Source organism: Marmota marmota, unplaced genomic scaffold (assembly GCF_001458135.2).
Source record: "Marmota marmota marmota unplaced genomic scaffold, marMar, whole genome shotgun sequence".
NCBI lineage: Eukaryota > Metazoa > Chordata > Mammalia > Rodentia > Sciuridae > Marmota > Marmota marmota.
Window position 1 is genome coordinate 1,866,436 of NW_026000000.1, and position 26,164 is coordinate 1,892,599.

The following is a 26,164-nucleotide window of genomic DNA, read 5'->3' on the forward strand; positions in this document are numbered from 1 at the left end:
TATCAATTTTCTCTTCCTCAGGGCCGACAAACTTCAAACCTTTAGTCAACCATTTTTTCCAGTTTGCCTGAGAAATTTCTAGGGATAGGCAGCTTGAAACAAAAACAAGATAAATCAAAACAATAACACATTGTTTTTTGAATTGGTCACCCATTCTTTCGCTCTTCCTCAGGGGCAAGCAATTTCACTTACCTCCAAGCTTCAGAAGTTCCCCGTACAAGCCGCCAAATGCTGCAGTCTGGCTGGGCACAAATGCCGCAGTCTGGCTGGGCACACAATCACGAGCCACCACAGAGCTTGTAGATTCAAATAGCAACTCTTTATTCCCGAACTCACACCGGCACTCTACAAACACGTTCTGGGGAAATCCACATTCTCTGCCCAAATCCACCTCCACTGGGCTTCTATCTCCCAAAAAATACTGTCTAAATCCCGTGAGAACTCAAGGGGAACTCAGGCAGCAGGATACGCCCTATTCCCAGCAGGAATAATCTTAAATCTTAAACCTGGAACCTAAACCAGGAACGCCCTAATCCGCCTTGGTCCTTGAACAAGGTCACCTACATTCAATGTCACTGCAACATGGGGTACGCTGGAAAGGAAATTGTCATACCTACTTGGCTAATGGCTCCCAGCAGATTATATTATATATATTATATTATATAATATATACTGATTATATTATATATATATTTTTTCCTAAATGGCATAATTGTAAACATTCACAATCTTTCTAGGCTATGAACAATTTAGGAAAAAACGTTTTTTTTCTAATTTTTCAAAAATTTTCATGACTCTTGAATGACTATTGTGTTGTTGTTTTTTTTAAAGAGAGAGAGAGAGAGAGAGAGAATTTTTTAATATTTATTTTTTTTAGTTTTCGGTGAACACACATCTTTATTTTATTTTTATGTGGTGCTGAGGATCAAACCCAACGCCCCACATATGCCAGGCGAGCACGCTACTACTTGAGCCACATCCCCAGCCCAACTATTGTGTTTTTTGAGGAAGTATATTCAGTAGTTTATGCAGAATGAATAGAAATATCAGATGCTAAATCTAGATTTATTTTTTATATTGTAATATTATTTGTATGATTACACTAATATACTTTAAGATCCCATAGTGATTGATGATTTTTATGTTTCTTATCTAGAAGCATAAACTTTATTAAATTAATAAATAAAAACATTAAGTGACTGGTTTGAAAATGTATTAACTGTCTTTAGAAAAGACCAACTATACAAATTCATCCATAAAAGAGAAAAGAGCTCCCACTATATAATTAAATTAACTAAAGTACAAAATTGTTTTCTCAGAGTTCACCGCTAGGTATATAGAGACCCACAACATAGCCTGTTTTAGTAAGTGTATCAGTCATTCAGTTATGAACATCCTTGGCCTACTCATTCCCTCAAAAGTTGTAGCCCCCTAATTCTATTTACAGCTAGGTCCTTAGGAACTTAACATATAATCTTTCTCATTAGGAGTCTGATATTAATGCACTTACTAAATTTTACCCTGAGAGTTTTTGTAACTGGTTTGTTGGCAAGGCCCTAACCTCCCTGGACCTAGGGTCCACTTCCTCTCTCAGGTCTTTGTATCTGCATTGTCTCATCCATCATAGGGACACAGCACGTGTTCAGTAAAGAATTTATGAATGAAAGTGTAAGCTTATGTGAGTAAAACTATTGGATTTTGGTGATTTATTTTTATTGTTTTTAACTTTCAATGCCCACTATAGTTATCAGAATCATCCCATGGTAGTTGTATATGAATGAAGCCAAAAATTATCTATGGATTTAAAACTATAAAAATAGAAAAGGAAAATATTATCTTTGTCTTGTATGTACAATTGATGTATGCTGAGATCTATAAAGGGAAAATCACAGTGCATAAGATATATTTTACAGTATTAGCTCATTAAAATAGTCACTTTATTTTTTGTGTGTTCCTACTGTTTAGAAGAAAAAAGTACACATACAATTTTATCTTCAAGCTACTCTTGCAGAAGCAGAAATTATAAAATAATGATGTGAATAGCCATAATTTGTGTTCAGCATAAGGAAAAGTTTTCTTTTTGTACATATAATGTCCTTTAGTACAATCAGCAAACTTCTGAAGTAAGTATCGTCTCCACTTAACAGAAAAAGAAGTAAAATAAGAGAAGCCAAGCAATTAGGTCACAAAGCTAATAAATGGCAGAACTGCAATCTATGAGAATCAGAAGCAGCACTATCTGGTTAGCTCTAGGTTTTGGAAGATCATCCATGGCTGTAAGCTTAAAGACTAAAGCAAGCCACTCAGAGAGTTGGAAGTTAGAGAGGACATAGGAAGGAGGAAAAGACAACAGAGAAAGGAAGCCCATTTTTCTTTACCAGTGTGATTTTCAAACCCCCTACTCTCTTTACCATCTAGCCACTTGGTGCAGATCATATTCCTGAGCCTGACCTAATGGGCCTCTGAAATCAGATCTTTTTTAGCATTACATTTTGAAAATTTCAAGATATTTCTTCAGCACATTCTGACAGTTTGAGAGACATTGACTATGATGGATTCAAATAACTCAATAAATGAGAATAGTAATAAAGTAAAACATAGATACAGACCCCCACAGATAAGAGTTTTACTTTTAGAATGGTTTAAGAAATTATTTAGATTTCTGATGTCATGTCTTTAAAAAGAGGATGCTTTATGGATCTGAATAAAAGTAAAACTCTTAATAGTGAACACACTTAGGGAAAAAATGTAAAAAACAGCATACAAACACTTAGTTTTTTATGAATTTTCTAATCTACAATTCATCCTAGAAATTCTGATAAAGCTGGTCTCAGCCTCCCAATTTATCACTTTTTAAAACTTTTTTTTAAGTTAGATATATTGAATTAGATCACCCTGATGCAATTACTCCAAGGTTACAAATAATAAGAGTTCCAGTGGGTGTTTATTTTTTTTCTCATTTTCATTAAATTCCCTCATAGTAGATATAAAAACAGTTTCTTAATTGGTACTGATTTGCAAATATATTGAATTTAAACGTCAAAATAAATTAGATTTGTCTCTCTGTAGAAAGAAAACAATAGAGCCAGATTGAATCCCAGTGAAATTTTATAGTATCTATTTACAAGCACTTTTATATCCTAAACTGCATGGCACTTAAAATAATTAGGAGCTTTATGCAACGTGTATAACATTTACTTTTATTTTTACTCCTTGAGCACAATAATAAATGTAGGCTCTAAATTGTATAATAATTGTTTTATCTATGTTTATACTGTAAATCTGGGTCTAACATTTGGACAATATAAATTGTGTTATTTTAGTATAGTCATTAGATGAGTCAGATATAGTTAAGTGTATTTAATTGAAAGATATTTTTTAAATCTGTGTTTTCAATAATAATTTGAAATGTTAAACAAGAGCAATTTATGTCTTCAAAAGAAAATTGAAATATTTTGCTTATAAATTATAAAGCAGTTGATTTTTTCTGGTTTATGCATTTATTGACAAAAACGTATTTTAAAACAAGAGGTTTTGATTAATTTTGGTGAATTTTCTTACTAAAATCCGGCTGTATGTGATGTATACATACAACATAATATTATTCAGCAATACAGCAAAATGAGATATCATGTCATAAAAACATGAAGAAAATTTATGTAAACATTGATAAGGAAAGAAGTTAGTCTGAAGAGACTGTGTGATTCCAACTGCATGGCATTCTGGAAAATGCAAGAATATAGTGACAGTGAACAGACATTGCAAGAGGTTCAGGAAAAGAGAAGGAGTAGTCTGAAAAATAGTAGATTTTCCATATTGGCTACACCAATTTGCAGTCCCACCAGCAATGTATGAGTGTGCCTTTTTCCCCACTCCTCACCAACATTTATTGTTGTTTGTCTTCATAATAGCTGCCATTCTTACTGGAGTGAGATGCTATCTTAGAGTAGTTTTGATTTGCATTTCTCTAATTGCGAGAGATGATGAACATTTTTTCATATGTTTGTTCATTGATTGTATATCCTCTTCTAAGAAGTATCTGTTCATGTCCTTGGCCCATTTATTCATTGGGATATTTGATTTTTTGGCACTTAGCTTTTTGAGTTTTTTATATACCCTAGAGATTAGTGCTCTATCTGATGTATGAGGGGTAAAAATTTGCTCCCAAGATGTAGGCTCTCTATTCACCTTACAGATTGTTTCTTTTGCTGAGAAGAAACTTTTTAGTTTGACTCCATCCCATTTATTGATTCTTGGTTTTAATTCTTGTGCTATAGGAGTCTTATTAAGGAAGTTGGGGCCTAATCCCACTTGATGAAGATTAGGGCCTACTTTTTGTTCTATTAGATGCAGAGTCTCTGGTTTAATTCCTAGGTCCTTGATCCACTTTGAGTTGAGTTTAGTGCATGGTAAGAGATAGGGGTTTAATTTCATTTTGTTGCATATGGATTTCTAGTTTTCCCAGCACCATTTGTTGAAGAGGCTATCTTTTCTCCAATGAATGTTTTTGGCGCCTTTGTCTAATATAAAGCATTACAGACAATATAGAAAGCAGTATGGAGATTTCTTGGAAAACTGGGAATGAAACCACCATTTGACCCAGCTTTCCCTGTCCTCAGTCTATACTCAAAGTACTTAAAAACAGCATACTACAGGGACAAAGCCACATCAATGTTTATAGCAGCACAATTCACAATAGCTAAACTGTGGAACCAAACTAGATGCCCCTCAGTAAATGAATGGATTAAAAAATGTGGCATATATACACAATGGAATATTACTCAGCAATAAAAGAGAATAAAAAGCCATCCATTTTCAGGTAAATGGATGGCTTTGGAGAAAATAATGCTAAGTGAAGTTAGCCAATCCCCAAAAAACAAATGCTGAATGTTTTCTCTTATCTAAGGTGACTGATGCATAATGGTGTAGGGAGGGGGAACATGGGAGGAATAGAAGAACTCTAGATAGGGCAAACAGGTGGGAGGGGAAAGGAGGGGGCAGGGTGTTATCAATGATGGTGGAATGTGATAGACATCATTATCCAAACTACATGTATAAAGACATGAATTGATGTGAACATACTTTATATAGAGAGATATGAAAAATTGTGCTCTATATATGTAATAAGAATTGTAATCCATTCCACTATCATGTATTTAAAAAATAAAATAAATACAAAAATAGAGAAAAAAAATAGTAGATTTTTTAGCTTACTCTGTGGCAGATTCATTAATAACTAATCCCAAGGGAGGACTTCCATTTCCTGGAGGACTGCAAAGAGCATCACTATGACACCTTAGTTGTCCCTTGACTTCTATCCATTGCATCCTGGGCTGAATGACCCTGGTAAGACAGAACACATCCATGTGGAACAAGTTATATGAAGCATTGTTTGTCAATAGCTATGCTAATAGGTAAGAGGTGGTGGTTCATTGCTGTTTTAATTTGAATGTCTTTGCCAAGTTCATGTTAGTAAGTATTTTTTCTACAATTATTTATTGTATGATATTTGTCGCATACCATTTATATTTTGTCTTAGAATATTTATTCAAGTCCTTTGTCCATTTTATAATTGGACTATTAGTTGAGGGATATCTTCACACCCTTTTAATTGGAGCATAATTCACAGTAGCCAAGAAATGAATCAACCTAAGTTCCCATTAATGGATTAATGGAGAAATCAAACTTGGCATATACAGTGGAATGTTGTTCAGCCCTAAAATACACAGAAACCCTGCCATTTGCAACAAAGATAAGCCTGGAATATGTTATGTTAGATGAAATAGTACAGACATGGAAAGAAATATGGCATAATCTCATTTATACATGGAACCTAAAAAATGTTGAACTCATAAGATCATAAAGGTGTGATTGTTATCAGGGACTGGATGGTGAGGGAGGATTGAGTGATTTTAGTCAAGAGATACAAAATTTTACTCAGGAGAAGTAAGTTAAAGAGATCCTTTGTACAATATGGTGACTTATAGTTTATGATAAGGCATTATATGCCTGAAAATTACTTAGAGTAGATTTTAAGTATTCTCACCAGAAGTAAATATGTGAAATTATCCCTATATTAACTAATTTAATTTTGTCACTACACAATGTATATATTTCAAATGCTGTACAACATAAATACCTGTGCTTTTAATTGTCATTTAAAATATAAATGATAATAAGAAGGAAATAAAAAATAATTCAGTAGCTATCAAGGTTTTCTGGAAGGATCTATAAATAGTTAAATGCTAGGCATTATGAAACTATCATTATCTAATATTTTTCTCAATAACAAAAACAAAAATAATGCCTATTAATTAAAAAAAATGTGTGGCTGTTTTACATAGAAATTTAGGGAGTCCGATACAATGCAAATAGTAATATGAACAAGATAACCAAATTTAAAATTAGTTTCTATCATAGTTTGTTTTATAATAAAAATATTATTTAAGCTTGTCTGTAAGAATTAATTAAGGTGATTTTAGAATTTTTGTGAAAAACTGTCAACTTGGTTTAAAATAGCCAATAAAATTCAGAGTTGCCATTAGGGAGTTAGAAATGTTTCTCTTCGAGATATTCCTGGGCACATGGCCATCACACCCAATTTAGAGCATCTCTCATGAAAGACCTTATAATGAAGGTCCTTCCTGAAGGCCTGAAACCATTGGTCTTTATAGTATTGGATGTCCATATCTGTTAAAGACATACAGTTTACTTTGGTATACCACTTACTTGATATATTGAATCTTTGGCAGTATAGTTCTCTTGTTTTTCACAATTAAAAATTATTTTTTATAATTTGTTATTTTTTTATTTTATTTTTTGTGGTGCTTTAATCTTATATAAATAGAAGACAAAACATTCCATAAACTAAATCTTATTCCAATTCAATGAGTACATATGAACCCTGTTTCGAGTGCTTCTTTAATTTTGTGTACTTTTTGTGAGTCTTACCAACAATAAATTTAGTTTTGAAAATTGGTATTCTTGAATTTCAGAGACCCAGTAACTTTTCATTTTGAGTCAAGCATTAAAAAGTTAAATTAGAATTCATCTAATCCTCCCAGAAGGAGGGAAAAGAGAGGTTATGGGGGCAGGAAAAGACAGTGGAATGAGATGGACATCACTTTAAGTACACATATGCAGAGATGAATGGTGTGACTCTACTTTGTGTACAGCCAAAGATATGAAAAATTGTGTTCTATATGTGTAATATGAATTGTAATGCATTTTGCTGTCATATATAACGAATTAAAATTTTAAAAAAACAGTTAAATTAGAAGAGGGCTACTGATACATTACATGCTATAAATGAATGTATTGCAGGGATATGAATTAATAGTGAAGTATTTGTTTTTTAAGTCTTCTGAGAAACTCCTTATTTGGCCATAATTATTTCTTCTGAAATTAAACAATAGATTTTGATCATACTCACTGGAAAGAAAAGAAAGAATGATAAATCACATTCTATCAGTCAAAAAAAATGGTAGAACTGAAAACGTGTTAGTAGATACATTTATTTAAAAAAAAAAAACTACCAGCCTATAAAACAAATTTTGTTCCATGATGCTTTAAAAAGTAAATGTCCATTAATTACCAAAATTTGATAGTTCATAAAATTCATATAAAATACTTAAATATCCTTTGTCAGTTGGAAAGATCACACTGGGCTTCAATTATTGCATAGTACTTATGCAGTGTCCCATTCCTTAGTTTCATTCTCCCTATTCATTTATACCCAGCCCACATTATTTCATTTGGTTTTGATTCTACCTTCTCTGTTCATCTGACCTTATAGCCCTGATTTACACCAACTCCTTCGTTTTACATTCAAATTATATGTGACTCCAAGTAGAGTATGTAATTTGCCCAATAATGTAAGTGATACTTGCCAGGGCATAAAACAATAATAAAATAGGTCTTCCTGGCAATAAATAGAAAAGAATTGAGATTTTGCAATCTAATGTTCATTATCAGAGAGGTTCATTTAATTCTAGCTAGGAGAAAATTGCGTTTTTATAGTATGTTTTTATTCTCATAAAAAGAAGTGTGCTGCAACAATTAAGACAAAGGTTAATGAGAAGATATTTTGTCTAGAAGTAAATCTGTTTTAAACATTCACTAACAAATAGAAATTTAAATGCTCTTAGTGGTATGCATAGGATTTAAATGCCTTCTAAATTATGCCAGTTTCTTCACCCCATGATAATATTTTCATCGTCATTTTGAAGTTAGGATAAAAAAATGAACACAAAATATTATTTTTAATATTTGAAAAATGAGATGGAAATTTTATGTTAAAGATAAAAGATTATTAGCAGTCATCTTATATATATATATGTATAAATATTTGTATATATATTATTAAGACTAAAAAAGAGGTTAACTATAGAATGTATCAAACTTAGCTCATCTCACTAACAAAATAGGCAAGTAATATCTACTTCCTCAAAAAAGAAATTCAGTTTTTCAAAAATTTTCCAATCTATGACTATAACCCATCTGATTTCAAAAAGTTTTCTTACATCCAATTTCTTTTTTTATATAAAAATTTTAATATATATATGACAGCATAATGCATTACAATTCTTATTACATATATAGAGCATAATTTTTAATATCTATGGTTGTATGCATAGTATATTCACACCAATTCATGTCTTCATACATGTACTTTAGATAGTAATGATCATCACATTCCACCATCATTAATAACACCATGCCCCCTCCCTCCCCCTCCAACCCCTCTGCCCTATCTAGAGTTCCTCTATTCCTCCCATGCTCCCATGCCCTATCCCACTATGAGTCAATGTTTATAGCAGCACAATTCACAATAGCTAAACTGTGGGACCAACCTAGATGCCCTTCAAAAGATAAATGGATAGAAAAAAATGTTGTATATATACACAATGGAATATTACTCAGCAATAAAACAGAATAAAATCATAGCATTTGCAGTTAAATGGATGCAGTTAGAGAGATAATGCTAAGTGAAGTTAGCCAATCCCAAAAAAAACAATGCCTAATATTTTCTTTGACATAAGGAGGCTGATTCATAGTGGGATAGGGAGAAGGAGCATGGGAGAAATAGAGGAACTCTACATAGAGCAGATGGGTTGGAAGGGAAGGGAGGGGCATGGGGTTATTAATGATGGTGGAATGTGATGATCATTATTTTCCAAAGTAGAGGTATAAAGACATGAATTGGTGTGAATATACTGTATACAATCAGAGATATGAAAAATTGTGCTTTATATGTGTAATAAGAATTGTAATGCATTCCACTGTCATATAAAAAAAAGATTGAGGCCAGAGGTTAATCTTACAGAAATCAGATGGATTATAGTAACTGGAATAGAAAAAAGATGAAGAAATGTTGCTAGGACCTATACTTAATCCTTTTTTAAATCTATCAAAAATGGATGACATTAAATTATTGTGTATGATTGCTTGGTATAAATTTATGAAGATAGTTATGATAGCCTACTTATGATAACCAATTTATAAAATCATATTTTGAAAATGAAGTAAGGTATTAATGAATATTTTTGAAGTCATATAGATACCAAATTACTAGAGAAATAATATGACCACAGTTAAGCAAAATAAGTTAATTAAAATGAAATGTGAATTTTGTTATGCTATCCATTCAAATACTTTGATATAGTTAAAAATTTATAGTAGATCAGGATTAGGATAAGAAAAAAAATTATATGAAGCCCATATGCTTAAATATGAACACAAGAGCAACATTTTATTTCAAAAATTTGAGTTAGCAAATGCATGTAACTATTGGTTTCAGTCCAGAAGTTACTTTTTGGAAATTGAAAATAATTTTGTATGTAATATGGCAGATAATAGAATAATATTATGCTTTATTTTAATTAAAATAATATATATTATAAGGCATTCTAACCAGGATCATTTGCATAATTTTGAACATCATTTTTAGATTTGAAGTTTTAATATGGTATTTTCTCTAAAGCACCAGATAGTGGTATTACTCAAATAAACTTGCACATGTATAATATTACACACACTCTATTATTAAAATCAAAACTCTTATCATTCCAAATAAATAGATACTTCTACACATCTCTTAGAATGGCCATAATCTTGAACACTGACAACAACAAATGTTGGTAAGAATAAGGAGCAACAGGAACTCTCATTAATGAAAAGAACAAAAATCTGTATATCTACTTGGTCAGTTTCTTTAAAACTAAACCAAATCTTACCATATGATCCAGAAGTCATACTCCTCTGTGTTTACCCAAAGAGGTTGAAAATTTATGGCCATACAAACCCTGTAAACTGATATTTATAGCACCTTTATTCTCAATTGTCAAAACATGGAAGCAACAAAGGCTTCTTCATATATGGAAATAAACTTCAGTGCTTCTAGTTCATATAATATTATTCAGCTGTAAAATAAATGAGGTAGCAAGCCATGAAAAAGATGAAGAAGAAGGTTAGGTGCATATTATGAATCTGAATAGTGGCTGTATAGTATGATTTCAATTGTAAAGCCTCCATACTTTATGAGTCCATTTCTCTATAACGTTTCTGGAGAAGGCAAAACTGGACCTACAAAAAAGATAAGTGTTTGTTAGGGACTGAACAAATAGGTGAAGTGCCAAGAATATTTAGGGCAGTAAAATTTCTTTGTATGATACTATAATGGTGAATATTGTTCATTAAACACTTGTCCAAACCACAGAATATGTAACACCAAAATTAAAACATAAGTAAACTATTGATTTGAGGTGGATATGACATGTAATCCAGTTTCATCAACTGTCTCAAAAGTAGCACTGTAACATGGGATGACGTTAATGAAGGAGGCTATGTACATGTAGGAGCAGAAGGTATATGGGGGGAATCTTTTAAGTTCCCCTCAATTTTTCTGTGAACCTAAAGTGACTTTAAAAAATAATCTTAAAATAAATAAATTGCTATCTCTAAATTTACAGACCTCCTCCAGTAAGTGAACTTGCAGCCAGGGGGACCACAGTTGGTGTAATTTCTGCTGCAGCCATCAATCAAAGTATTGTGTACTCCATTGTTTCAGGAAATGAAGAAGGTGAGTTGATTTTTAGCTTGTGTTTTCACAATAAACCAATGAAATTGCCAGTGACTCACTATTACTAGACACTGTTGCCCCTACAGCCAGTGCTCAACATCTTACTTTCCTCATTGCATTTCTTTTTTTTTTTTTTTTTTTGCTAATATGATGCCATTATGCCTCCCGCCTAGATAAAAAATGAGCTTCCTATTTATTTATTTTTTAATTTATTTATTGGACTTCCAGCATCTAACTAAAGCTGTAGTCCTTCAATTGGTTACAACACTTTTCCTCTCTACTTCCATCTGGTTTTTTTCCTTGAAGATAGCAATATGATTCTATTTATTATCATCTATCCCTCACAGTTACTGTTTTACATTTAATTCATTTGTTATTTCATTCAACAAATATTTATTATACATCTATTATGGACTAATTTTTCTTTCAGCCTCTAGGGATAGAACAGTAAACAAAATAGATCCCTACACTCATAGGATTTAACAGTCCAATGAGAGGTGATGGATAATAAAAATTATCAAATGTATAAATATGTAATATTTTAGATGGTCATAAATGATACAGAGAAAAGTGAGGAAAGGATATGGAGAATCCAAAAGGTGCAGCATTATAAACTGAAAAATGTTCTGTGTTTTTCACTTTAAAAAATATATTTATATATTTGCATATATACAAATTTATAAAATATAGAAATCAGATGAAAATATTTAAGATAATTAGAATCACAAGTAATTTGAAAATATAACCTACAATTAAATAAACCATTTGTTCTTTAAGAAGTTCTTAGAAGACCACTAATCCATAGAGTAAGATCCATTAAATTATTGAAAGTATAGTTATTAGGAAAACCAGAAAATATTTGGTGAAGCAAAATTAAATGGGTTTTTTAAAAGACGTATCTAAAATGTTTTACTATTGTAGAAGACCATCTGAACCTGTGGTGGTGAGTAGCGTATTATACTCCACTTTTCAAGCATAAAGACCACAGAAGCGTTGATATCCAGAAGAATCTCAAAACAACACACATAATTAATTATAATTTAAAGGTATCATTTGGGGAAATACTGATGTCTATTATTTCCAGGGCTGGAATATAGTTTCCAAAGCTGGTGCCTTATCACTTTCATACTTCACACTTTATAATTGCTACAATTAAGTGTTCTTGAAACCATACTATCTTTTAAAGAGAATTATTCCCTTGCAAATGCGAAGGAAATGACTAGTAACTGTATTTTAAATTCTAGATAAGTTTGGAATCAATAACATCACAGGTGTCATCTATGTGAATGCCCCCCTGGATTATGAAACAAGAACAAGTTATGTGCTTCGAGTCCAAGCCGATTCCCTGGAAGTGGTCCTCGCCAATCTCCGAGTTCCTTCAAAAAGTGAGTTATATTACTTAAGAGCTTGACAAGAATTTTATAGTGTTTCTGCTGATATTCTAGTTAAATATATATGTAAATAAATTTCTCAGTGGAGAACAAAGGAATATCATTAATACCTGGAAATGATTATCATTCATTTTAATAGCTGGTATATGGCAATTCTGTGAGAGGTTTCATACTCTTGAAATGTCAAGGCAGTAAAATACTGTTGTCAAACTATGTATGTGATATTGTTAAAATACCATTATTATCAGTATATAATAAACCTTTTTCTTAATTCATTGGAGAGACCCTGGATAAGCATATAAAACATAAACTATAATGAATGTGTATTTACTAGACATTGCCTGAACCATGTGGCTTCTTTTTTTTAATATTTTTTAGTTGTCAATGAACCTTTCTTTTATTTACTTATATGTGGTGCTAAGAATCGAACCCAGTGCCTCACACATACTAGGGAAGAGCTCCATGACTGAGCCACAACCTCAGCCCCACCAGGTGGCTTCTTGTACTTACATATTTCCTTAAAGTAGAGGGAAAAACATTTTTAAATCGGTAACTAACAATAATCACAAATTACATATAACATCATATTTAATCCACACCCATGTCTATAAAATGAAAAAATTATAACCCCATCTTGCAAACACAAGAAAGTTTCAGTGGAACTTAAAAAAAAAATGACAGTAAATGAAGAGTTGGAGTTTAAGACTGCTTTTTGAAGCTAAAATCTTTTCTCAACATTTCAGTGAAATATAGTTGACCCACACATTAAACCAAGTGAAAGTCCATTTGTGAAAGGCACTGACACAAAATTTAAAAGATGTTGCAAATAATTGGATAAAGGTAATTCTTTTTATTTATTATAAACCTTATTTATTGAACAAGTGGAAGGAACTGTATAGTTGCTTGTGAAAGTACTGTCTGATCATTTGAAAAAAATCAGATTATATATACAATGTGTCTTTGAAATTAAAGGATTCAAACTGTTTTCAGTCAGAACGCATACTGGCAGAATTAAATTCCTTCAAAATAACAGACCACATTTTTTAAGCTTTAAAATCATTAAACTGCAGTATTTTTTTATATAAATACAGAGGATGCTTCAGCTTGTAAATTGAATTGTTTAAACAAGTTGACAAAATGTTAGGGTAGCTCTAAATTATATAACATTGCACATACAAATAAATGGAAAAGATTAGTTGAAAATTTTGTAATGTGCCGCAGTCTGGCTGGGCACAAAATCACGAGCCACCACACAGCTTGTAGATTCAAACAGCAACTCTTTATTCCCGAACTCACACCAGCCGTATACAAACACGTTCTGGGGAAATCCACGTTCTCTGCCCAAATCCACGTTCTCTGCCCAAAATCCACCTCCACTGGGCTTCTGTCTCCCAAAATATACTCTGAATCCCGTGAGAACTCAAGGGGAACTCAGGCAGCAGGATACGCCCTATTCCCAGCAGGAATAATCTTAAACCTTAAACCTGGAACCTAAACTGGGAACGCCCTAAACATGATTATCTTAAACCGGGAACACCCTAATCCGCCTTGGTCCTTGAGCAAGGTCACCTACATTCAATGTCACTGCAACATGGGGTATGCTGGCAAGGAAATTGTCATACCTACTTGGCTAATGGCTCCCAGCAGTAATGTTTCTTTGAAATAGTTGAAAAGATTTAGAAAAAAATTTTGCTGAATATTTAGGTTGCAGAATGTAGCATTTCTTGAGAAAAACCTGCGATTTTTAGGAATAGAGATATAGGAAGTTCTTATAGTTAAATATAACAAAACTAGCTCCCATTACTGTAATTTAAATATAATTGTAAGGCTAATGAATGTTTACCTAAAGTACACATGTATATTTGTATGTGCCTTTGTATGCATAGAGGTGTGATCAATTAGCACATTCATGAATTATCCTTTCAGAAATGCATGAAGTCTATAAAGCTAAATGTTAGTTTGTTTAATGCCTGATGCTCTGAATTTTGTTAACATCTCATAACTGACTTTTGCCCCTAAAACTTGAAATACGAACTCATGTTTTTCAAACATAGTTTCATTTACTAATAACTGTTAATGGCCTGCAATCAATCCCTAGCCCATTAGCTATGCAAATACTAAGACCGTTATGTAAATTGAGGTTAATTAATTAGTTGTCTGAAGGTTCTTCTTTGCTTCAGAATTAGCTACCCTGTGGTCTTTAGCTCTACCATATATCGTATGAACACAGGCAATAAAAGTAAGAAGTTTTATTCATTAAAAAAGTATTATAGTGTAAATTCTTTATTATAACAGTATTAACAACATAATTTTCAAAGTAAATTTTACAACTGTCCTCTAACTGAATTTAATATTTAAATAAAAATTAATAATTTAAATAGAAAAATTTAAAGCTCCTTTAATAAATTCAAGGCTACGAGTATTTAAAACATCTTAACCTTTCAGTATGAAATGTGTGTTTTTAGTGCAGGGGATCAAAGTATGAAACATTTCAAGCATATATATACATATTACAGAGACAATTACAATGAATCTTCATGTATCAATTACCCATCTCAAGGTTAACATGTGCTGAGAAATAGTTCTACATCCATTCCAAACTTCTCCCTACTGCATTATTCTGAAACTGCTCAGAGATACAACATTACACTTTAAATATTTTGATATATGTCTTTCAAAGATGAGAACTGTTAAAAATTAATTTTAATAATTTTATGATAACTTCATCAAAATTAGCAAAAAATTTCCAATGCCAACATGTATGTAGTCAGTATTCATATTAATAATTTATTTTCAACAAAATTCAAAAATGGTCTGCTCATTATGACCTATCAGTAGATCTCTTATGTCTCATTTAATCTGTAGGCTTCATCACTACTACTGATTTTTTATTTTCCTTGATTTTTCTTCAGGATACAGTTTTAAAATATTTTTATTTGTATGTTATAATTATACATAATGGTGGGACTTGTTATTACATATCATACATACACATGATATAATAATCTAATTTGACCAGTATCATTCTCTAGTATTTCCTTGCTTTCCCTCCCTGGCCTTCTCTTTTCCCCTTATTTCTCTACTAACCTCCATTTTTGATTTTGAGATTTCTCACCACCACCTCTTTTTTGCTTTTTTCTGTCTTCCACATGAAGGAAAATAATCAACCCTGAAGTTTCTGAGGTTGGGTTATTTTGGAGGTTTTAGGTCGATTGATTTTGCTAAACATAATTTTCTCAAGTTACATATATTTTCTTACAAATGACATAATTTCATTCTGCTTTATGGCTGAAAAAACAATCTCCATTGTTTGTACATATCAGCAATTTCTTTTTTCATTCATCCCTTGATGAATACCTAGACGTATTTTATAATTTGACTATTGTAAATTGTGCTGCTATAAACATAGGTATGCATGTATTGTTCTGGTTGCAGAATTTCTGGTCTAATTCCCAGGTGTTTGATCCATTCTGAGTTGATGTTTTTGTAGGCAAGGATCTAGTCTTATCTTCTACATATAGGTAACCAGTTTTCCAAGCACTATTTGGAAAACAGACTGTCTTTTATCCAAAGTATGTTTTTGTTGCCTTTGTTAAGGAGCGGATCTGTAGGATAATTTGAAGTCAGGTATTGTGATGCCTCCAGAATTGCTCTTTTGGCTTAACATTTCTGTGGCTTTTCTGGATCTTTTATATTTCTAAATGAATTTTAGAACTATTTTTTCTAGGTCTGTGAAGATTATCATTGGCATTTTGATGGTAAATTACATTGAATCTATATATTGCCTTTGGTAATAAGGATATTGTAGCAATATTATTTCTTCCTGACCATAAACATGGGAGGTTTTTCCATCTTCTTATGTCTTCTTCAGTTTCTTTTTCAGTGTTCTATAGTTTTCATTGCAGAGGTATTCGTCTTCTTGGTTCTACTTATTCCTAGGTACCTTCTTTATTTTTAAGGCTATTTTGAATATGACTATTTTCCTGATTTTTTTTTTCTTGGCAGATTCACTATTATTGTACAGGAAAACTACTGATTTTTGTATGTTGATTTTTTTAACCTGCTACTTTGCTGAATTTATTTATTCATTCTAGCAGTCTTCTGGTGGAAGCTTTTAGATCTTCTTTTATTATCCCTTATATTTATTTGTTTAAGAAAATAGATTTCTGGAACCTGGATTTTGATGACTACATTGTGAAGAAATTGTTTCATATTTTTCTCTGTCTTCTTTATTTCAGTAAATCTGTATTTAGACTTGGAGGCTGGACTGATCTAGGTACTTTTTGCTTTTTTTAATAAATAAATCATATGGTTTTTGCTTCTTAGACATTAAGTCTCTTCGGTCATCTTTTTGTGACTTATAGTCATTCCTAGACAATTGACTACTTCATTTCAGTTATTCAGTATACACTAGTCAAAATACTGCTTTAAAGAGAATTTTTTCTTTCTCAAATATTTGGTTAACTTAATGTCCAGTTACATAGGAAAGACAGAATTTTTTGCTTATTTACTGGTTTTCAAAATATTGGGTTGATTCACTATCATGTTCCAAGTAGGACCCCTGAGATAACATATTTTTGGTTTATGACCATATCATCCCTTTGCAACTATAATACTCAATTCCATTGTAGCTTAAAAATGGGGAGAAGCAACATGAAAAATAGAGGGTGGGTCTGTGCTCCTGTAAAACCTCATTTACTGAAGGGGGCTTGGGCTAGTTTGCACATCAAATTTTCACTCACTTGCTTTAGGTTTTTCATCCAGGGATTCTATATATGTTACCTTTCTTACTGCTAGCTTTATCATTATTATTAATCATCTTTGGAAGTAGTACATAATATAATAATCATGTAAATACATGAATGTATTGATGCATGATGAAAAATAGATAGACACTCTATTTGCCAGATATAAAATATATGCCTGAAAACCATGCCTCCAGTGCTTTGATCCTGTGTACATTGATTCTGTGCTGGGAATGGTGAATGAATCATTACTTTACATTGCCCAAAGACAGAGGCAACACCTCCCCTTTTTCTCAGTGTGAAGCTGTCCATCAAAAACTGCCCAGTTGATGGTGATGCCCTGCTCATAGGAGATTCTGTGCTAGCTACGAATTTGTAAGTTCAATAGCCTTGGATTCAAAAACCAGCTGCCCAGAGGTAAAGAGTTATGGCTGTAAGTTGATAAGCCCTAATGGGACTGTTTTACCTACAACTTTGGTTTTGTTTATCTTGAAGAAGCATTCTCACAATAAATCCTTTTGATGTTTAAACCTACATAATAAACGTGCTGAGCCTCCTCCTTGTCAGTCTCTCAGTAAATGGAAATCCAGAAATTACCCTGTGACATATTTCGTTGGAGGGAAAATTGTATTTAAATTCTTTTCTACAACACACTCATTCCCCCTAAAAGAAGAATTGTGGAATATGATATACATTTCCGTTTGAAGTTTAATGTTGGATATTACAGTAAAAACACTGTCTATGTTTGCAGGGCAACATGAATTCATGTTTGAGACCTACCAGGTAAACCTAGAGAGAAAAAGGTGAAGCAATAATTTTATGATGACTGTTGTCAAGAGGAATTGCAGCCACATCAAAATAAGTCGTACTCCTAGAAATGTGTAGACAGACAACCTGTAAATATTATCCAAGGTCCAGATTTGGGACACATGTGAATGCTAGTTTTCTTAGATACTGTTAAGTAGGATCACCTGAATGTGTGATAATGTTGCTAGAGGCAAAAACTAGAGACCAACTCTGAATTCATCCTAAAATGTCAAGCTGGAATTAATTGAAATACACTGCCAAAATTAAGTTGGGGCAGGAGCATGCTGATTCTGAAAGCACCCCCTTTGACGACATTGTTTTTAAACACAGGGCTGACCTGGAGTATTCAAACATTTCATAACTGCAAAATTTAAGTAGAAACTTCTCTGTAAACCTTACTTACACTTCCTCCTCAGTCTCAAGGTCAGATAATGGCTTGTCTGAGTGGTTGGAAAAAAAAATCCAAGCTGCCAATGAACTCAGGAGGAGGGAAATTCAAAAAGAGGAAACAGGAAGATATGTCCAATTTATGAATAAGTCTGAAAAATTAAGCCCAGATTGTGAAGGGTTTTAGTATCAGACTAATGATATGCAAATATGCAGCATCTGTATCATCATGCAATCCATATCATATCTGACTTTGCTAATTGAACATCAGCTCTGCCTACTCCACCTCATCAACCTGGATCTGTAGCCTTTTTGTTACAGCTATTTAGGTAGTCATTTCTACAGATAGAGTCAGTCCACTGTTTCAAACAAGATAATGTGCTTCGAAGCTCACAGTCCTTGATATTGTAAGGACTACTCTGAAATCCTTTGGGGATCTCTCTGCATCCAATAAAGCCCGAAATAAAGTGTTCATTCTTTTGTCTTGATTAATTATGAACTCTCTGGTCCTCCTTCCCAGTTTTAATCTTTCTTATTTCCTTTTTAGTCTCAATTGACAGGTATCCACATTTACTTTTTTGGCTGCCTTAATGACCACTAATTTCAATTAAATGATTATCTTCAGTTTACCAGGGAAAGATAGACATACATGCATTGTTCTTTCTAATATATTACTGCAAAATTATGTGATTCATTTTGTTTTTGTTCACATGCTTTATCTCTCCAGACCACCTCAATGTCTGCTGAGTTCACAAAGTAAAATGTTATTTGTCCCAAAGAGGATCCTGAATTGAGGAGAATCTCTATAGAAACTTACATCAGTATTTTTTTTCTGCCACAAAGCTACCTCTATGCTTTTAATTTTTATGTACTATAAATGCAATCAATGCAACTTTATGACTTAGATTGATTTATATAATTCCACAACTGAAGAAGCAATTTTTGTTTCATAGTAAAATTATAATTATCTTTAAATGTGAAAGAGAAAAGCAAAGCTTCTTATAAATATGTCATTGTGTTTTGATTCAATAAGTAGACTTTCAATTGAGAATAAATGACAGAACAATTAAGATAAAGCTTAAACTGGTGATAAAAAAACAACTCAAATGCCATTGATTTCACTTTATGGTTTTAGCTTTAGGGTACAAGCTTGTAATACATTTCATTTACTTGACTTTTCTGTTTTCAAACAGAAGGCCTATGACAAATAATGCTAATGACTCTTTACTTGTTATTGACTGACTTGCAAAAACATTTTTCATATAAGTTGACTAACAATATTGAAGTATGTCACATTATATATTTTTCATCCTAAATTCCCAGGAATGATGCATGCCTTATATTTGTGGTATACTTGCATGGCCACAGTTCTGGAAACTTCATTGATAATTTATTACTTTAAAAGTTGGAAACCAGTTTATAAAGATGAATTTAATGTCATAGTATTTTTGTATCAAACATTCAATGCATCATATTTAACATACATTTGAAACAATTATATTTTAATGAAACAGAGATTTATTTCAGAATACTCATGGCATAAAAATATTTACCCCAAAAGCACTACATTGTCAAGAATAAGTTTTCTTAGAAATGTGATTTAAAAATGGTTAGGATTTTATTAATACATTTATAAAACCAAGTACATTGAGGCAATGTTATTTTGTTGACCCCCAAATTAGTCTGTAAAACAATAGCAATAATGTTTGATAAACCTTTTTAAACTAGATGACAAATTATGATTGTATATTTCTGCATATATGATATAAAGAAAATCATGTTTCATGAAAAAAGCATTTTATATTGCTTCTGTTAAAATTAAAGTATGTAAGAGGTTAGGAGTACATAAAACATTTCTCTTTAATTATGCTTTTAGTTATGCCCAGCTCTAAAATCAGAAGATGTAATTTGTTTCCTTCTTGAGAATATTTTTCTAATTAATATAAGTAATGTATAGTTAAGAACTTAAATTTCACATTTTCTTTTTTTTTCCATTTGCAGTGCTGGATGGAATCTGGGGTCTTGCGTGTGTTAGGCAAGCAAGTGCTCTAACACTGTCTATAACCCCAGGCCAATAACTTAAAATTTCTCCTAAGCTACTTTAGTCCAAATTTAAAATGAGTTTCAAAGTCAAGATCATTTATTGAATATCAAATATTTTTGCAAACTTATATGCTGCTTTTAAAGTAGCAATCATTTTATTCATCATGAGGCTCCAGAACCACACAGTGGAAACTCTATATCTCTTGCTTCACAAAGAACTCCTACTTAAATAGAAACAAAGTAAACCCTATTTAATGCAAAAGAAACTAGCCCAGGACTGAAATCTGTTAAATCATATATATCATTTAAATATTGTCATTTATAGACATAGAAAATTGAAGCAACTATGTGAACAACACATGCATAAAAGGCATTTTACCCATAGAAAATAACAGGAGAATTTAGCAGAATTTTATGCTAAATCACCTTAATTCTTTATTATTGTTTATGGATTCTAGCACTGGACATTTTGTCTATTGTTACTTAATCATGATTTTGTCTCAACTGCAAAGTTAGCAGCACTGTTTTTTTTTAAATAATTTGCTAAATATTGTGTGTAGTTATTATATTTATTTTTACTTATTTGACTCATTATGGAAAATGGATAGTCAATTTTTTTCTCTTAATTTAATGTTTTATTCTGAGCAGTAGTAATAAGTAGCTGAACTCACTGATTCTTTGTTGCAAGGAAAAAGAAAAAAAATTCCCATTATCTAAACAAAACTAAATTTCAGCATTATGTTTAAATAATGAGAACGAAGTACAAGAAAAGTTACATTAAAAAGGAATGTAAATAGGAATGAATCTTCAGAAGATTCATTGTCCCAACTTTAGTGGGTCTTTCAATTCTGCTAGACATCTTCTAGGTCACTGCTTTTCTCAATTTGCATATTGATTGAGTTATTTTCACTTAATTTCAAGGAATAACTATACCTTAATGTCTTTCCTTGCATTGTTCTCTCTTTTGAAAATGTCCTTCATTGTTTTCCTGATCCACTCCCAATTACTCTACAAGACTCAGTGTAAGTCATCCAATTTTTGTAACTTGGGAAAAAAAATACACAAGAAAAAATACATCTCGCCTGTGATTTCTTCTCAAAGGCAAGGATGTGATATTATTCAATTTTATATTATCCCAGTTTTCATCATAGGATCCCAGGTGCTCTATGAGTGATCAGAAAAGATAACATTTGAGATGAATCCTAAAAGAGAGGGTCATATAAATATCATGATGGAAGAGAAGTTACATTTCAGGGGACAGTTGACTGCACAATACAGAATTTGTCTAGTAAATTACATTAATTCCATGTGATAATATTTTTTGTCAAAGAAATGTTCTCAATGATTTATTTCTCTCCTGAGCTTTACATTTTGGTTTTGGTTTTGCTGATGGAGATTAAACACAGGGCCTCACATATGTTAGGCATATAGTCTACTACTGAGCCATACCTGCAGATCTTCAAACTTATCTTTTTAACATTTATTATTTATATGAAAGCTCATATTACATCTAATCATATCTTGTTATGAATAACTGGACAAAACTTATATAATTTTCCACCTGGAATAATTAATAGCATCATAATTTTATACTTCCTCTTGTGAACTATGAATTGTATATGATTTACAGGCGTTTAATGAGTGAAACATATGAAGTGATAATTAAATCCTAAATACAAAGTCAAATAACTAAATGTAGGGCATTGCAGGAAAAAAGTAGCAAATATATGTACACCAACAGTGACTGAGACTCAGCATTTTTGATCCTAAAATGAGGTTTCCTGCTATTATCTTAGGTTATATTACATGGATTGGTAAAGGCTTTTGGGGTCATCTAATTGTTATTACTCTACTAAGACTAATGTCCTTAATTTCAATTATGTAGAATCAGAATGATTTATACAAGGGACAGATTTTTATTTGAGGGACATATCTAATATGATTTTTGTTTCCCATCATGTGGCCCCTGAAGTATTATTTTCATGTCATACAGGTCATGAAGAATGTTAAATTTACTAATAAATATTCAGCTTTTGATACGCATAGTACTATCTCAACTATCTACATAATGAGATCTTTGTCTGTAAGAAGTTCATATTTTAGTGGATATACTATGATACTTGAGTAGAAAAATATATAGTGGCATGAAGAAGCATGTGACCAACTAATATATGAGAGACAAAGACATGGAGGATTTGAGACTGAAGAATTTCCATAGAATTTACATGGTAGACTAAATAGTTTCTTGATTGAGATAGGAGAGGGAAATTTGAAATAATAACTGGTTTTGTATAAGTTGATCCATTCTGATTAGGATAGGTGGAAGCAGAAAGAAAGAATTCAGGGAGAATATTAGAAGTAAAACCTTGGGGGAGAAAATTTTTATGGTATCTGGAGAATGGTGAGTATCATAGCAGTAACAAAAAATTAGTAAAGAAGAGAAATTGGGAAGTAAATGAGTAAAAGACATCATAAAGTATATTCTTAAAATACGGATCTTTAAACTACTTGTGATACTCACTATAGATGTTTGTTTAAAATGATAGTTTTTGTGTTTTTTCCATAAACTGAATTAAGATATTTAGAAATAGAAAATGTAGTCTAAATAGAAAGTGCCCTGTGTTTTTGTTCATTTGCTGTTTTGTTGCTTTACAAATATTTGAAATACTGAGACAGAGAATGAATGATTGTAGTTTTATATTTTTTCTCAGTAACATGAAAAAATTAGAGCAGCATGTGCTATATCATGGAAAGAGAGAAAATGAACACTAAAAAGAATAGGTTATATCTGAACTTTTTTATACTTTTAATCTTGGAAGATATGACCTAAAACCCACAGAGAGAATAATTGAGTTTCCACAGACCTGCTGAACACACCATAAGAAGGGCTAAAACCTCCAGGCCTGATGGAGCACACCTGTAATCCCAGCTCAGAAAGCTGAGGCAGGAGGATCACGAGTTTGAAGCCAGCCTCAAAACTTAGTGAAGCCCCAACGAACTTAGCGAGATCCTGTACCAAAGTAAAATATTAACAAAAGGGCTGGAGATGTGGCTCAGCACTTTAGCACTTAAATTCAATCCCTGGTTACCACCCCTTTTTCCCTAAAAGGGCTCAAAGCCAGGACACACACACACAAAAATACTCTTCTTTTACATATTTAGAAGGAATATGAAAAAAAGAATAAGAGGAAAACTGACTGTGCTTGTAACAGTGGGATCTTTTTGGTGAAGTAAATGAATGATCTTAAAGCAGAAGCCAATCATGAAGTGCTGTTTGCATTCACTAAGTTAACTCAGATCCAACGACTTACTTATAGACTGTTGAAAAATATCAAGTTTCCAGAGCCATCTGGCTTTGTCTCACTAGATTGAATGACTAAATAGTCATTGAAGAGCTCAGTGGAGAAAAGTAAAATTTGTATAATGATGGCCTGTTAGCCACAGTGGAGGAGGGGAGCAAAAAAGGCAGAGAGCCAAGCATGGTGGTGCACGCCTATAATCCCAAAGACAGGGGAGGCTGAGGCAGGAGGATCTTGAGTTTAAAGCTAGCCTCAGCAAAAGCAAGGCACTGAGAAACTCAGTGAGACCCTGCCTCTATATAAAATACAAAATAGGACTGGGGATGTGGTTCAGTGGTCCAGGTCCCCTGAGTTCAATCCCTGGAAAATGGAAACCAGGCCATAGTGGCACACTTCTGTGATCCCATTTACTCTGGAGGCTCTGCAGAGGATCGAAAGTTCAAGACCGCTCAGGAATTTTGTAAGACTCTCTTTCAGAATCAAATAAAGAATAAAAGGAACTGGGGATATAATTTAGTGGTAAATCACCTGCATGCAGGAGTCCCTGGGTTCAATCCCTAAATATTTAAAAAATAAGAAAGTCAGAAAATGACTAGAACATTAGATATTCCAGATATTCAAAAAAATATTAGGACAAAGGAAAGTATTTTGGATGGTACTTAGTTGGGCCTCAGTTACAACAGTTAACGCCAATTATTTTTTTTTTCTTTTTAAAGGCTGATAAGTTCAAGAAAACAGGGAAATGAATATGCCTAGATAAAGAATTTCCAGATTTTATCTTCATAAAAGACAAAAATTAAAATTTAATTTGATTTTTAAACCTTTTCTGATTTTATTAATGTTTACATTTATATGAAGCATGTATTTGGATTTAGTTCACAAATTATGTCAATACAAAGGCAGAAACTGAGAATTTTATGATTCAAAGATAAGAAACATAAATTTAGCTTGTCATTCTTTTTAATCATTATTCAGAAAACAAATCTAGTAGTCAATCCTTTCAAATCTAATTTATTTTTCTATGCCTAGGAACTTTTATAAGCTCAATTAATCAATCTTGTTCATGTTTTTATCCCTAGTCGTATCTTGTACCTAATTAGTCCCCTATGTAATATCTTAAAAAAATAATTACAGACAAGCAGCTCAAAGAAAATCATTATTTTAAATGTTGTCACTTTCCATTCTGTAAGCTGTGGTCAGTTCTTTATTTACAGCATATTCTTACCATCAAGATTCCTAGGCAAAGATTGCTGTGTTTAAGTTTTATGCTTTATTAAAATCCATAAAAATGTTAGGAACCTGAAGCAGGCCAGTGACTCAATTTTGTTTATGTTAGATGATAGTGCATAAATACTAAATATAGATGGCAGTAAAGAGACTTTATCTTTAAAAATCAGTTTTACCAAAACTTTTATAACTCAGATAACTTAACAAGTAAGTTGTTACTGTTCAAAATTACCTTAATACAGCAACTGAAAAAATGCAGATGCTGAAAAATTTGTATTCAACTAATTGTTTAACATTTCTGACTTTACTATTATATAAGCCTGAAATTTTCCCGATTTTTCCAGTTATTATCTTTCTCAATTTTTGTAAACTTTAGAATTTGTAACTTTTCTATTAGACTAAATATGTCTATATATCATAAACTGAGAATTTTAAGTGTGATAATGTTTACAAAGTACTTATGGGAACACAGAAAGCACTTAAAGAGCTATTATAATTGTTCTGAACTCTGTGAATACCCAATGGTTGTAGGCTGTGAAATGTTAGGAGACTAATCAGGTTATCTTTTGGGGTCTTTAGATATGGGTTCCACTTTCTTGATTGATAATCAAATATTATGTATACAAAATTACAAATATTTTCCCCGAAATAGTGGTCAAGATAAATGTAATTATGCATGGTATTAATGAGAAATATACTAAAATATAGTACTAGATTAAATGCTGCAACACAGATAGAAAATTTCCTTCATCTAAGTTTTTCAGTAACTTGGGAGGGAAATTCCAACCCTTTTCTGTACATAGATATGAACTACTTTCGAAGGTATGGAAGACATTGGTCATTCCTAATGGCTCTTGGAGTGGATATTTAGTTTGAAACAACCTAACCCACTTTCATACCAAGAAGAATTTACCAGAACACTCCTTAGCTTGCGTTATCAAAACAAAACCTGAATAGGATCTAAGGCAGGACAAAGACCGGGAAAATTCAGCAATATTAGAATCCTGGGCTGGGATTGTGGCTCAGTGGTAGAGCGCTCGCCTAGCATGTGCAGGGCCCAGAGTTTGATCCTCAGCACCACATATAAATAAATAAAGGTATTATGTCCAAAAACTAACTAACTAAATATATATATATATATATATATATATATATATATATATATATATTTTTTTTTTTTTTTTT

The 26,164-nt window shown here is 32.1% G+C and overlaps 1 protein-coding gene across 12 annotated transcripts in view; it reads left to right on the forward strand.

Moving 5' to 3' along the window:
• The window catches only part of Pcdh15 (protocadherin related 15), a 1,628,869-nt gene that overhangs the window by 1,505,973 nt on the left and 96,732 nt on the right, over positions 1-26,164 (forward strand). For all 12 annotated transcript variants that reach the window (XM_048807407.1, XM_048807408.1, XM_048807415.1 and 9 more), the window contains 2 exons: positions 10,971-11,080; positions 12,325-12,465. In XM_048807407.1, the coding sequence (XP_048663364.1) occupies positions 10,971-11,080; positions 12,325-12,465 (251 nt within the window). The remainder of the gene's footprint in view (positions 1-10,970; positions 11,081-12,324; positions 12,466-26,164) is intronic.